Source organism: Mobula hypostoma, chromosome 6, assembly GCF_963921235.1.
Source record: "Mobula hypostoma chromosome 6, sMobHyp1.1, whole genome shotgun sequence".
Classification (NCBI taxonomy): Eukaryota; Metazoa; Chordata; class Chondrichthyes; order Myliobatiformes; family Myliobatidae; genus Mobula; species Mobula hypostoma.
Window position 1 is genome coordinate 146,811,567 of NC_086102.1, and position 14,468 is coordinate 146,826,034.

General features: G+C 40.8%; 2 protein-coding genes across 4 annotated transcripts in view; one reads left to right on the forward strand and one right to left on the reverse strand.

Moving 5' to 3' along the window:
* Positions 1–13,151, forward strand: part of hspd1 (heat shock 60 protein 1) — a 28,567-nt gene extending 15,416 nt beyond the window's left edge. The window contains exons 4-12 of one of the 2 annotated variants that reach the window (XM_063051934.1): positions 2,726–2,808; positions 5,402–5,497; positions 5,602–5,695; positions 6,331–6,499; positions 9,148–9,247; positions 9,733–9,978; positions 10,584–10,758; positions 11,308–11,486; positions 11,696–13,151. In XM_063051934.1, the coding sequence (XP_062908004.1) occupies positions 2,726–2,808; positions 5,402–5,497; positions 5,602–5,695; positions 6,331–6,499; positions 9,148–9,247; positions 9,733–9,978; positions 10,584–10,758; positions 11,308–11,486; positions 11,696–11,851 (1,298 nt within the window). In that variant the 3' untranslated portion in view covers positions 11,852–13,151. The remainder of the gene's footprint in view (positions 1–2,725; positions 2,809–5,401; positions 5,498–5,601; positions 5,696–6,330; positions 6,500–9,147; positions 9,248–9,732; positions 9,979–10,583; positions 10,759–11,307; positions 11,487–11,695) is intronic. The other variant, XM_063051936.1, reaches the window with a different exon arrangement.
* The window catches only part of coq10b (coenzyme Q10B), a 56,317-nt gene continuing 53,981 nt past the window's right edge, over positions 12,133–14,468 (reverse strand). For both annotated transcript variants that reach the window (XM_063051938.1, XM_063051937.1), the window contains exon 5: positions 12,133–13,445. In XM_063051938.1, the coding sequence (XP_062908008.1) occupies positions 13,278–13,445 (168 nt within the window). In that variant the 3' untranslated portion in view covers positions 12,133–13,277. The remainder of the gene's footprint in view (positions 13,446–14,468) is intronic.

A 14,468-nucleotide genomic window follows, 5' to 3' on the forward strand; every position in this document is an offset into this window, starting at 1 on the left:
GTGTGGAGTTCTGCATAGGTATGTCCCAATGAGACAGGGAGGTTATGGTAGGGTACAGGAACCGTGGTGTACAAAGGCTGTAATAAATCTAGTCAAGAAGAAAAGAAAAGGTTCAGAGAGCTATGTAATGTTCTAGAAGATTACAGGTCTAATAGGAAGGAGCTTAAGAAGGAAATTAGGAGAGCCAGAAGAGGCTATGAGAAGGTCTTGGTGGGCAGGATTAAGGAAAACCCCAAGGCATTCCACAAGTATGTGAAGAGCAAGAGGATAAGGCATGAAAGAATAGGACCTATCAAGTGTGACAGTGGGAAAGTGTGTATGGAACCGGAGGAAATAGCAGAGGTACTTAATGAATACTTCAGTATGGCAAAGGATGTTGGTGATTTTAGTGATGACTTGCAGCAGACTGAAAAGCTTGAGCATGTAGATAAAGAGGATGTGCTAGAGAAACATCAAGTTGGATAAGTTGCTGGGACTGAGATGTACTGTGGGAGGTGGGGGAGGAGATTGCTGAGCCTCTGGTGATGATCTTTGCATTATCAAAGGGGACAGGAGAGGTTCCGGAGGATTGGAGGGTTGCGGATGTTGTTCCTTTATTCAAGAAAGGGAATGGAGATAGCCCAGGAAATTAATAGACCATTGAGTCTTACCTCAGTGGAGTTGATGGAGAAGATCCTGAGAGGCAGGATTTATGAACATATGGAGAGGTATAATATAAGTTAGGAATCGTCAACATGGCTTTATCAAGGGCAGGCTGTGCCTTACGAGTCTGATTGAATTTTTTGAGGATAGGACTAAACACATTGGTGAAGGAAGAGCGGTGATGTAGTGTATATGGATTTCAGCAAGGCATTTGATAAGGTACCCCATGCAAGGCTTATTGAGAAAGTAAGGGGGCATGGGATCCAAGGGGACATTGCTTTGTGGATCCAGAACTGGCTTGTCCACAGAAGGCAAAGAGTGGTTGTAGGTGGGTCATATTCTGTGTGGAGGTCGGTCACCAGTGGAGTGCCTCAGGGATCTGTTCTGGGAGCCTTACTCTTCGTGATTTTTATAAATGACTTGGATGAGGAAGTGGAGGGATGGATTAGTTTACTGATGACACAGAAGTTGGAGGTGTTGTGGATCGTGTGGAGGGCTGACGGAGGTTACAGCGGGACATTGATAGGATGCAGAACTGGGCTGAGAAGCGGCAGATGGAGTTCAACCCAGATAAGTGTGAAGTGGTTCATTTTGGTAGGTCAGATATGGCAGAATATAGTATTAATGGTAAGACTCTTGGCAGTGTGGAGGATCAGAGGGATCTTGGGGTCCAGGTGCATAGGACACTCAAAGCAGCTGTGCGTGTTGACTGTGGTTGAGAAGGCATACGGTGTACTGGCCTTCTTCAATTGTGGAATTGAATTTAGGAGCCGAGAGGTAATGTTGCAGCTATATAGGACCCTGGTCGGACCTCACTTGGAGTACTGTGCTCAGTTCTGGTCATCTCACTACAGGAAGGATGTGGAAGCCATAGAAAGGGTGCAGAGGAGATTTACAAGGATGTTGCCTGGATTGGGGAGCATGCCTTGTGAGAATAAGTTGAGTGAACTTGTCCTTTTCTCCTTGGAGCGACAGAGTATGAGAGGTGACCTGATAGAGATGTATAAGATGATAGGAGGCATTGATCGTGTGGATAGTCAGAGGCTTTTTCCCAGGGCTGAAATGGTTGCCACAAGAGGACACAGGTTTAAGGTGCTGGGGAGTAGGTACAGAGGTGATGTCAGGAGTGAGTGTTTTTACTCAGAGAGTGAGTGCGTGGAATGGGCTGCTGGCAACGGTGATGGAGGCGGATATGATAGGGTCTTAAGAGACTTTTAGGTAGGTACATGGAGCTTAGTAAAATAGAGGGCTATAGGTAAGCCTAGTAATTTCTAAGGTAGGGACATGTTCGGCACAACTCTGTGGGCCGAAGGGCCTGTATTGTGCTGTAGGTTTTCTGTGTTACTCCAAGTTCAGTCTGACCAGGGCCTTATGAAACCTCAGCACTGCATCCTTGCCTTTATATTCTATTCCTCTCAAAATGAATGCTAACATTGAATTTGTCATCTTTACTACCAACTCAAAACCTGCAAGTTAAGTTTTTGAGAATCCTGCACTAGAACTCTAAAGTTGCTTTGCATTTCTGATTTCTGAGTACCCGCCCAATGCTGTTATTGCTTCTACCACAGTGCATGACCATACTCCTCCTCTCTACTCTGTAAGGATAAAACTTATAAAGCTACTGTCTTTTTTGGAATGCTACTAAAATTGCCACTGGATCGTTGCTGTACAATGGCCTGACCTCAGTGGCAGTGTTCAGGACATTTGTAAAAGGCAAAGCCCATGATAGGGTGTAAGTGCAACATAAACATGATGCTGACTTTGGGGAAAGATACAGAAAGGTATATGTCATGAATTTTGATTTGAAATCTTCAAGAATTAAAAACATAAGCAGGTCAGCAAACATAAGTAAATATATAAGAAAATTGCCATTTGATTTTCTCCCCCCGCCCTCCACTGTAGATCTATTTTAACTGATAATTGAGATGGGCTGCAAAGGGAAAGTTGCTTCGAGGTAAAGATTTCTTAAGTAGTAATGTTGAATTATGCTGATATTTAAATGAAATAGTAATATTTTTGTGGTGTGGATATTTTGGTGAAATTATAGAGCTTTAGCAATTTATGCCTTTTTTCCCCCATGCAGGTGTAATGCTTGCTGTAGATACAGTAATTAATGAGCTGAAAAAAATGTCCAAGCCAGTTACAACTCCAGAAGAAATTGCTCAGGTATGTGTTTCAAGCAATAAATACATAAGTGCTTCTGAGAATTTGTTGGAATCTTTATTATGTACGCTAGCCATCTGGACATTAAATTGGGGTTTGCAAGTCACTTTCAAGCATAAATTGCACACTCTGAATAATGTTGATATATATAGCAAAGATGTTCAATGGAATAAAATTGAAATGAGTAAGACTTTGACGGGGTAGATGGTGAACGACTGCTATAAACGAATGATCTGAAAATAAGGTACAGCGTCAGAGATGTTATTTGTAATTGCTGTGAAGAGAAATTTCTCAGTCTTGAAACTTGGCACTCTTCATCCAAAAGGTCTGTTCATTTTGTGAGTTGGTATATTCCGAACTACTGGACAGTGAGGGAGTTGGGTGGATGGGGATAGGTATGATAGCAGAACTGAGGCTAGGGTCAGCCATAATAAATATCTGACCAGGCACAGGACACTGCCCCACAGTTGCTCCAGTGAACTCTGTTTGCTTTACACCACTTTCCAATGATGCATTGTGATCTTGAATCAAAATCCTGTTCTGGTGCTATACTTTTGCAGATAAAAAATAACTAACTAGTATCTTTCAGCTCATTGTTTGGCTGATTGCAAATGAGAGGACTTTCCTGCCCAAAGATGTTTTGAGAGGGTCATTCTTTTTATTTTGCATACTTGCTGGTTGATTAAATTACATTGCTATCGTAACTAACAAGTAATTTGTTTCAGGTTATATATTGTACACATTCTCTGGTATTAAATGAAACAATTGATGCAAAGTTGATATATACATGTCCTTAAATGAAACAATTGATGCAAAGTTGATGCATGTCCTTAGTGAAATGGTAACCCATCTTTGTGTAGAGTCGTGAGTGGCCAGAGTGAAATTGCTATTGATTTCATTTGTTGTTGTATCAAAATATTTCTGCTTTAGTTTTCTTGCACCGGTTCAGTCAGGCTAATTTCAAATGTGTGTTGGTTTGAAATATATCATGGACCTTCAAATCAACCTTTAGGTCATTGCAGAGTAGAATTTTCTGATGAAGATGACAATGAGGGAAAGAAACAAAATAACAAGGTCAATAATGCACTTGGGGTTGGGAGCAGGGTAGACCACTCTGCCTTTCCTATCTGATACCTTTTCACCTTGCATGTCGTTCTCCCTCTGCCTTAAAATAATTCAAAGCCTCTATATTCACTAACAGGAGAACATCTGCAGATGCTGGAAATCCAAAATGTAACACAGAACTCAGCAGGTCAGGCAGCATCTATGCAGAAGAATAAACAGTCAGATGTTTCGGTCTGAGACCCTTATTCTAGACTGGAAAGGAAGGGGAGAGTTCAGTAAGGTGGGAGGGGAAGTACAAGATGGCAGGTAATAGGTGAAATCGGGAGGGTGGTGAAATAAAGGGCTGGAGAATGGGGAATCTGATAGAGGATCAAAGAAAGGGGAGGGGGCACCGGAGGGAGGTGATGGAGATAAAGTGAGAGGGGGAAACGGGAATGGAGAAGGGTGAGTGGGGGGTGCAATTGCCACAAGTTTGAGAAATCGATGTTCATGCCATCAGGTTGGAGGCTACCCAGACGGAATATAAGGTGTTGCTACTCCAACCTGAGTGTGCCTCATCCTGGTAGCAGAGGAGGCCATGGACTGACATTTGGGAATGGGAAGTAGAATTGAAATGGGTGGTCACTGGGCGAACGCTTTGCCGAGCACCTTTGCTCTGCGTCAAAAAGCAGGATCTCCCGGTGGCCACTCATTTCAATTCTACTTCCCATTCCCCTTTCTCCAGCCCTTTATCTCCTTCACCAATCAACTTCCTAGCTCTTTACTTCATCCCTCCCCCTCTCCTGGTTTCACTTGTCAGCTACTACCTTGTATTACTTTCCTTTCCAGTCCTGATGAAGGATCTGGGATTGAAATGTTGACTGTTCACTCTTCTATTAAGTACTGCATGGCGTGCTGAATTCCTCCAGCATTCCTTTGTGTTCTCTGCTTTTTGGAAGATGAAAGCTCTTCTGTCTTAGTGATCACTAGTTCGAAGCTCTGTCCTTGTCAGCCTGGTGAAGCACGTTCAGGATCTTGTTTCAAACCAGTCTGCCCTGCTCTCGGATTTTTTGAAAAGTTTTTCAAACCATGCCCATTGTCTAGGTCTCTAAGCACTGACTACTAGCACTTCCCCCTATATATTTTTACGCAGGAGAAATTTTATTGAACGTGGGTGACTGCAAAAAGACGAATATCTCCAAGGGCTGCCAGTGTAATTCCCTCTTCAACGTCTTCATCACTGGCATTCCATGTTCTAGGTATTGGCCTAGAGTTCCCTTGGCACGGCTGATTTCCAATAGCGTAACTTTAGAAAACCTGCTTGTGTTGATAAATAGGGCCTCCTCCAAAGTTGGAATGATAGCTCCAAAGAAATTCTACACATTGAGTGTGAATCCTGTCTATTGACGTGTGGTTTTAAAGAGTTTTTGTTTTGCAGTATTGAAGCAGTTTCACTTTTACCTATTAGTATAATACTTTTTACAGGAATCTTGGGTGTCTACAATGTGATTGTCTCTGTAACTAATGTTTTCCTGACTTTATTTTTCTCTAGGTGGCAACTATTTCAGCCAATGGAGATAAGGATATTGGTGATCTTATCTCTGATGCAATGAAAAAGGTTGGACGTAAGGGTGTCATAACTGTCAAGGCAAGTATATGTTTGGAATATTTATCTACTATACAATGGAGAAAAGTTTGCTGTTCACTTTTTAGTTATTTTTAATCAGTTTTGTTACATGTTCTGTAAAACAGGATGGTAAAACGCTTCATGATGAGCTTGAATTAATTGAAGGAATGAAATTTGATCGAGGCTACATCTCACCTTACTTCATCAACACAGCTAAAGGTAGCTTTCAAGTCTGCAATCAGTTCCTGCTTTTATTTTTAGAGTTTGTTATTAAAGTACCCAGGGCGGGGGACTACATAAGAACTAAAGTAGTGCCATCTTTGTGTGTTTTTCCCCACCCTCTTGTCAAAAGGTATGGGTTAGTTTCCTAAATGTAGATCTCGGTGGGGGGGGAGGGGTTAAGTCATAAACTGCAGGTTGTCCATGCCATACCACCATACATTTGTTCTCACTAGGTACAAATTCTAGTGGTGATGTAGGATTAAAGCTAGTTTCAGCTACATCCACATCTTGAGAATGAATATTCTTTGTGTAAGCGTAATGAATCTCTGTAAATTATGAACCACGAAGAGTTGTGGCATTTTCCATGTCTGCTGGACATTTCTCCATTCTGTTTTAAACCTGATTCAATTGACTTAGCATTATCTTGGCCACTTGGGATAAGTCTTTATATATCAATGTTTCATCACTGAGAAGTTAATTCTGTCTGCCCTTTTTTGCCCCCCATTCTCTGTGCTAAGTAAAGGATTTTGGTAATGTTAGGGCTTCATACTGGAATTTGAGCATACTAGTGTTTCCCAGCTGCTGAATTGATCAGATATCTAGAATATAAATGAATGTTTTAAATTTAACAGGACAGAAATGTGAATTCCAAGATGCATACGTTCTACTCAGCGAAAAGAAAATCTCGAATGTCCAGTCAATTGTGCCAGCCTTGGAAATTGCAAATACACATCGTAAACCTCTGGTTATTGTTGCTGAAGATATTGATGGAGAAGCACTTAGCACATTAGTGTTAAATAGGTTAGTTCACAAACTTTAATTTAAGGTAGGATTTATAAGACTACAAAACAACACATTTTGGTGTCTGTGCTTTGAGGGAATAGAGTTTCTGTTTAAAATCCAGCAGGTCTGCTCAGATTTAAGCATTTAATTGGGCTGGATTTTGGGACTCCTGAATCCAGGAAGTGTTGTTCCTGGTACACAGGCACCATGTAGGTGGTTGTCAGTGTCCAATGGGGCATTGATATTCCAGCTGACAGGCTGTTGGATCTGACACTGAACCTGTGCTGGGGTAAGCTACTGCAAATGACCGTGGTCTTGTTAAAGTGAGCAGGAAGAAATAATTGGTTGGAAACCAGTAAGTTAATTTATTTGATATAATCCTGTTTGTTCAAATGCTTTTAGTTTTAATCTGTAAAAATGTTCTGGAACTACTTTTTCATTTTTGTGCCAGATATGTGCGAACAGTCTTGGTGACGGATTAGACAGATGTTGGCATTAGAGTAGGGTCTCCGTAGCTGTTGAAAGCCATTCTGGGGGTGCACTTACCTGCTTACCAGCAGGAGGCAGTGCAACAAAAGAGAGTCAAGTCTGCGTTCAAGATTTAATAAGCAGAGATTCACAGCAGTTTTCTGAGTTGGACATTCGGCATCAGGGAGTGCATAACAAGAGCTAGCTTTCAGGAAGGTGATTGAGATTTTAAAGGCCGAGCTTCGTGACAGTCTCTCTGAATTGAGGAGCAATCAACCAGCAAGAGGGATTCATTAGAAAGGGCCAATAAAAAATAGCACAGGTGCAAGCAGAGCAGCCATTCTGCGTGTGCCAATGCTTTGGCTCATTGGGCTTGGGCGAAGTTAAGTTTCTGTCTTTCTGTTGTCAATTCCGTATTGGTTAGGGCATAGTAGTTTAGTGACAATGGTTTCGGAGCAAGTGTTCTGCACAGTGTGTGGGATGTGAGAAGTTTGGGAGACCTCCAGTCTTCCAGATAAAGAGGTGCACTGAGCTGCAGCTCCTGAGAGAACAGATTAAGGAGCTCAGTGACCTTCAACTCATATGGGAGACTGAAGAGGTGATAGACAGGAGTTACAGGCGGGTAGTCATCCCTAGATTGCAGGAAATTGGTGACTGGCGGGAGTAGGAGGGGAATTGCATAGCCAGTGCAGAGTACATCTCTGGGCAATAACCTCAATAGTAAGTATACAACTTTAGATACTGTTGAGTGGGACTACCCACCAGGGGAGCCAGAGTGACCGGGTCTCTGGCACTTAGTCTGGTGTTGGGGCTCAGAAGAGCAGAGAGATGAAGAGGACTGCGGTGTTGGTAGAAAATTCCCTAGGCAAAGGAGCATAGACAAGACTCTGTTGGCATGATAGAGACACCCAGATGGTATATTGCCTCCCTGGTGCCAAAATCATTTGGGTCCATGGCATTCTCAAGGGTGAGGGTAAGCAGACAGGAGGTACCAAAAGTTTCTTCAGATACATAAAATGTATAAGAGAGGCGAGAGTGGGTATTAGACCGCTGGAGAACTATGCTGGAGAGGTAGTAATGGGTGGCAAGGAATTGGCATCAGTCTTCACTGTGGAAGTCACTAGCAGTTTGATAAACGTTCCAGCTGTCGGGTCATGAGGTGTGTTACCATTACTGGAGAGAAGGTTCTTGGGGAACTGGAAGGTCTAAAGGTAAATAAACTCACCTGGACTATGGTGTACATACCAGGGTTCTGAAAGAGATGGCTGAAGAGATTTTAGAGGCATTAGTAATGATCTTTCAAGGATCACTAGCTTCGGGAATGGTTCTGGAAGACTGGAAAATTTCAAATGTCACTTCACTCTTCAAGAAGGGAAAGAGGCAGAAGAAAGCAAACTATAGGCATGTCGGTTTGACCTCTGGTTGGGAAGATGTTGGAGTCAATTATTAAGAATGAGGTCTTGGCGTTTGTCATATGAAGAGTGTTTGATGGCTGGGCTTATATTCACTAGAATTCAGAAGAATGAGGGATGACTTCATTGAAACCTATCGAATGGTGAAGGGCCTTGGTAGAGTGCATGTGGAAAGGTTTCCTGTGGTGAGAGAGTCAAGAGGATACAGTCTCAGAATAGAGGGGTGTCCTTTTAAAACAGAAATGAAGAGGAATTTCTTTAGCCAGAGGGGTGAATCTGTAGAATTCCTTGCCACAGGCAGCTGTGGAGGCCAAGTCTTTTCATTGGTCAGAGCATGAAGGGATACAGGGAGAAGTCAGGAGATTGGGGCTGAGAGGAAAATTGGATCAGTCATGATGAAATGGTGGAGCAGACTCAGTGAGCCAAATGGCACAATTCTGCCTCTGTCTTATTAGTTTATGTTCAGAGAAGCCTCTTTTACACTGAGCTTTGCTGATGAAAGCCAGCCTTCCAGAAAATAATTGTACTTGGACCACACTGAATGCTGCATGCAAGTTTTGTGACTCGTTGCTCAATAGAAAATCATCTCATTTGGGTTTATACATATTTTTTTAAATCTGTTGGTTTTTGTATAGAATGATATACTTTGAGGTTAGTTAAGTGTTTAGTGTTTTCATGAAGATGCAAATATACCAAACATTTGCTGTTTCTGAGAGAAATTAGTGTTGTTCATATTGTCTGTTTTAATTGAAGTGTGATAAATGTTTTTTTGCTTCTGATCTACAGGCTAAAGGTTGGCTTGCAGGTTGTTGCTGTTAAAGCGCCTGGATTTGGTGACAACAGGAAAAACCAACTAAAGGACATGGCCATTGCCACTGGTGGTACAGTACGTAGTGTTACACTATTTTCAGTAAAAAGATTTGCATAGAGGATATTGCTTCAGCACAAAGATTAGCTTTATTTGTCACATGTACTTGTGAAACATAAAGTGAAATGCATTATTTGCATTAGGTAAAATCAGTGAGGATTGTGGTGGGCAGCCTGTGTCACCACACTTCCAGCACCAACATAGATAGCATGTCCACAACTCAGTCACCCTAACCCATACATCTCTACAATGTGGGATGAAACTGGAACACCCGGAGGAAACCCACGTGGTTACGTGGAGAAGATACAGACAGTGGTGGGAATTGAACCCTGATCTGTATGCTACTATGCTGCTACTGCTTTCAGTAACTTTGACAAATGGTCCTAAAATTCCTTTAATTTTGCAAAGATTATTTATGTGTACCTAGTGAGCAAGAAAATTAGTGCATATTTGTGAATGAGTTGGCTTTAGTAAAGCCAGAATTCCACCTGTCATCTTTGTAGGTGTTTGGAGATGAGGCGATCGGCCTCAACGTGGAAGACATCCAGGCTCATGACTTCGGTAAAGTTGGTGAGGTGGTGGTCACCAAAGATGACACCATGCTGTTGAAAGGAAAGGGTGACAAGGCTGAAATTGAAAAGCGCATTGAGGAAATAACAGAAACATTAGATGTTACCACAAGCGAATATGAGAAAGAAAAGCTAAATGAAAGGCTGGCTAAGCTATCAGATGGTGTGGCAGTGTTGAAGGTAAGAAATATTTGTAAATTTAATAGATATTACATGTACTCCAGTTTATAATTACCATGAAAATGTATATTTGCTTTGACTTGATGCTCATTTCTCTGGGATTCATGTTTCAAAGGGAAAGAAGTTTCAACTTTGTCTTTACCCAAAATTTCTTATTGACATTAAGAAATGTGACCGAACAGCAATTGCCATAAATCTGGAAGCCTAAGCATTCAAGTATTGTTTCCTAGGAAGAGAAATCATAAGTTAGAAGGCTGGTAATTAGTCTGGTTGAAATATCCATTATCAGGAAGTTTCATAAATCCTGCGAGTTTCTCCTGGGAGGGAGTAGAGGTTGGTCTCTAATGAGTAATTTATGAACCTTGTGAACTTTAGAATATCCACGGCCTTTTAAGGATGGAGAATTCCAGAAATTGGAATGGACTTAAACTTGGTTTTGGTGTGGAATTAAGGGGAATGAGGGTTGGTGTCAGGAAGATTTAGATTGAATTATTTCATTCAAGCTGGGGGAGGTTCATAAGCCCAATTACCTTGTAGCTCCTTTAGTAATCAGTGATGGAACTGTTCAAGGTATAAAATTCAGTCTTATTTTGCTGTGTATTTAGATTGGTGGCACCAGTGATGTTGAGGTGAATGAGAAGAAAGACAGAGTAACTGATGCACTTAATGCTACTCGTGCTGCTGTGGAAGAGGGTATTGTTCTTGGTGGTGGATGTGCTCTACTGCGGTGTATTCCAGCACTGGAAGCTCTCAAACCAATCAATGAGGATCAAAAAATTGGTGGGTGATTTTAATATTCAGTACAGAGAACCAAAATGTCCTTGTATTACATGCCAACTAAATTGTCTCAGGATGTTTTATTACATGTAACTTGTACATAAATTGTACTCTTTATATTGGGTTGAATTAATTAAACAGTTTGAACAAATGGGCTCTGAATGTATTAAATGTGGATTGACATGGTGCATCATTTTGCCAGCTTAAAATAAGTGATGGTGATTTATCTACATTCAGAGGCCCACAAGCAGCCATTTAATAAAAGAAATTGCTTTGGAACATTCTGCTTCAGTCTGGTACATGGAGCTCAGGAAAATAGAGGGCTATGGGTAACCCTAGGTAATTTCTAAAGTAAGCACAGCTTTGTGGGCCGAAGGACCTGTATTGTGCTGTAGGATTTCTATGGTGCTCTGAAGCCATTGGTCTATGTTCAGCATTTCAAACGTTTGCCCAGTTACTTGCATTGCTATCATTTCAGGTTCAATAGGCCTTGTGGAAATTGTATGAACAGTTCATGATAAAATAATAGATGTTTTTACATTGTTTAAACAGGAATTGAAATTGTTAGTAAGGCTCTGAAAATACCTGCCATTACAATTGTCAAAAATGCTGGAGCTGAAGGAAGTCTAATTGTAGAGAAAATCTTGCAGAGTCCACCAGACATTGGCTACGATGCAATGGCTGGGGAATTTGTTAAGCTGGTGGAAAAAGGAATTATTGATCCCACAAAGGTATGTCTGTGTCAGAATATGCGGAGTATTTTATGTGTTGAACTTTTATTGTGCCTTGGTCACATCCAAGTTTATTAATTTTTTTAAATTTCTAATACATCAGTAAATTAAGTAAATTTTTCAATCCACACTACATTTTTTGATGAGGTGTTTTTTTGAAGTAGAGTCTTCATTAGTATCTGACCATGCAATGTAACTCTCACTCCCAGGTTGTAAGGACTGCCTTGATGGATGCAGCTGGAGTTGCTTCCCTCCTAGCAACAGCAGAAGGTGTAGTGACAGAACTTCCAAAAGATGACAAAGCACAAGGAATGGGGGGTATGGGTGGCATGCCTGGAGCAGGTATGGGAGGTGATATGTTTTAATGTCCTTGCTGCAGGATTTTCAATGACCTGAGGTGACTGTTAGTCTGGGTTTTGGTGGAATGGCTGCTGCACTGGAAGACAAAGAGACATGGCTATGAACCAAGTGTTGCAGAAACTGGTTCTGTCATTGAAATACTTGTAATTAAGTTAAGAGCTCAGTTAGGCTGTGCTGGATCTCGTAACTTGTTTACTGCCTACATTGTCAGTGCTAAGAATTGTAATTTATTTTGTATTCTGAATAAAATCAACATTTGTACATTCCTGGAAGTACTGAATGTGAAGACATTACTTATTGATTTTATTGTAACAGTATTGTGCTGACAATTGTTTAAAGGCACAGGTGATAAATGATCAAGGGAGGTTTTCTGTGAAAAACAAGACTGATCTGTATGCCATCCAGTACAGTACAAGATCATGTAACATTGCCTTAAATAAAAGCAGATAAGTTTTATATTGTGACTCATGAGTTTATCAATTTGCTTTCTCAGTTCTGCATGATTATAAACTACATTAACATTTAGAACAAATAACCATGCGAGATAACTTTCAATGCAAACTAAACAAGTTTCAATTACTTCCCATCACCCTGTCATGTACAGAATATTAATTGCTGGAAGTACTTTGGCCACAGTATATCTCACAGTATGATAGACTGGTGCGAGAAGGGATGTTTGTTTTCTGGTTGATCCATTTAAAGTCACTGCAAGTGATCTTGCTATAGCAGCACAGAGGTTCTTTTTATACCCAAATGCCTTCACAACATTTGAGTTAGCTACAGCTAGGGAAAAAGTAAGACGAACAATTAACAATGGTGATGGGCAAAAGCCTAAACGTCTGTTCATTTTTTTCTTAGAAACATCTGCATGATGCTAATTTAATTTTTCTGGTGCCTTACAACTTGACCATTTATTGATTTCCACTTGTGCAATTAACTTCTGTAACTTAATTGCAGAGTGCCTCATCACAGCTGTGTTGAGAAAGATGAGGATAAAAACACATCAATCTAAAAATATTTATGAAAATATCTTCATCCATGTTTGGCTTTAGAAAGTATCTTTGACACATAGGAAATAAGTGTTTCATACTACAATCACACTAATTACCTGAATGGCCCAAAAAACAGACATGGCTGTCTTTTCCACTTGCACAACTTAGTATGGCCAGTCCATCTTAATAAAGCACAATGTGGAAAAATTACATTTAGTTACAACTGAATTATTTGCACTTTATATACATGTATACTTGCATGTGTCATCATGTAACACTCAAAGCTTTTCCAAAAGTACAGTGCTATACAAAATCAAGTGTTACAAGTAGGTAATGAAAGTCGCTCCCACATTTACAGAAGTGGAAATGTGCCACACTAATAAATAAATCTATACAACTTTCAAGAAGGGGACCTACAGTGGTTCCTCCCAGCTTTTATTTACGTGTGATGCACTTCATGAAGCATAAGTTCTCGTGGGATGTTGGTTTCTGGGCCATACAACTTCTTTGCTCTTCTTTCAAATGCTGCTACCATCTGTTTGACAACTTCATCAAAAAACATGGTGGCCAGCTGAGAGTGCAGCAAAGAACGGAATTCAAAAGAAATCTGTGGACAAGAAAATAAAGTTTAGGTACCCATCCCGAAATAGGTAATAATAACAAAAATGCAGAAACCTAAAGTTGAAGTATATACACAATCACCTATTGTACAATTTTTTTTAAAAAGTAAACAAATACGACACAAAACATGAACTGTAAAGTTCCCTGAAGCTGAATCCACAGCTACAGAGCCAGTTCAGCGCCGATGCGAGCAAAGCCTCGAAATATCACAGATCAGTGGTCTTCAGGTCTCATGACCAAGTTAAATACAAAGGTCCAGGCAAGATCTCCAGAAAGCCATCTCATGCAAAGTGGCAATTCTGGACCAAATTTGAATCACTAAAGGAGGATGCTTGACAGCTAAAACAGTGCTTGAATGTTACCACCTCCTACAATGTGAAACCAATAAACAGTTTAAAAAAACGGGCTTTGCTCCTGGATGAGCTCAATGTCTTTTATGCTAGCTTTGACCATCAAACATGGAGGCACTTTCATAAGCTCCCACAGTCCCCAATGCCTCCACTATTTTGTCCCTGAGAGAGACATGAGTGACTCCTACAAGAGGGTGAACCCACAAAGAGCAACTGACCTAGATGGGGTACCTGGCTGAGTACTAAAGACCTGTGCTGATCAATTGGTTGCAGTGTTTACCAGTACTTTAATTGCATGTTTCCCAACTTTTTTTTTTAAGCCCAACACTCCCCACCTTCATACTTGCCAATGCCCCTCAAGACACAAAATACGACCCCTATAGTGACATGTCTACTATATGCTAACATGAGAAATGATTCTGCTTCTTTTAAAAAAAAGTCTTTGATATCAGTGTGATCCTTGAGCTTGATGAATTTTAGAAACAGTTGTGACAGGAAAAGTTTAAGCCCCAAGCGGTTTCCTTTTCTTGAATGTACGTGGTTCACTGCACTGAAGCCTCTTTCAACAAGGTAGGAGGATGGAAATGCAATGAAGAGCAGTTTGGCTCTTCTCCAAAGACCAGGAAACTTCATTTGACAGTGTAGCCACATTCCACAAA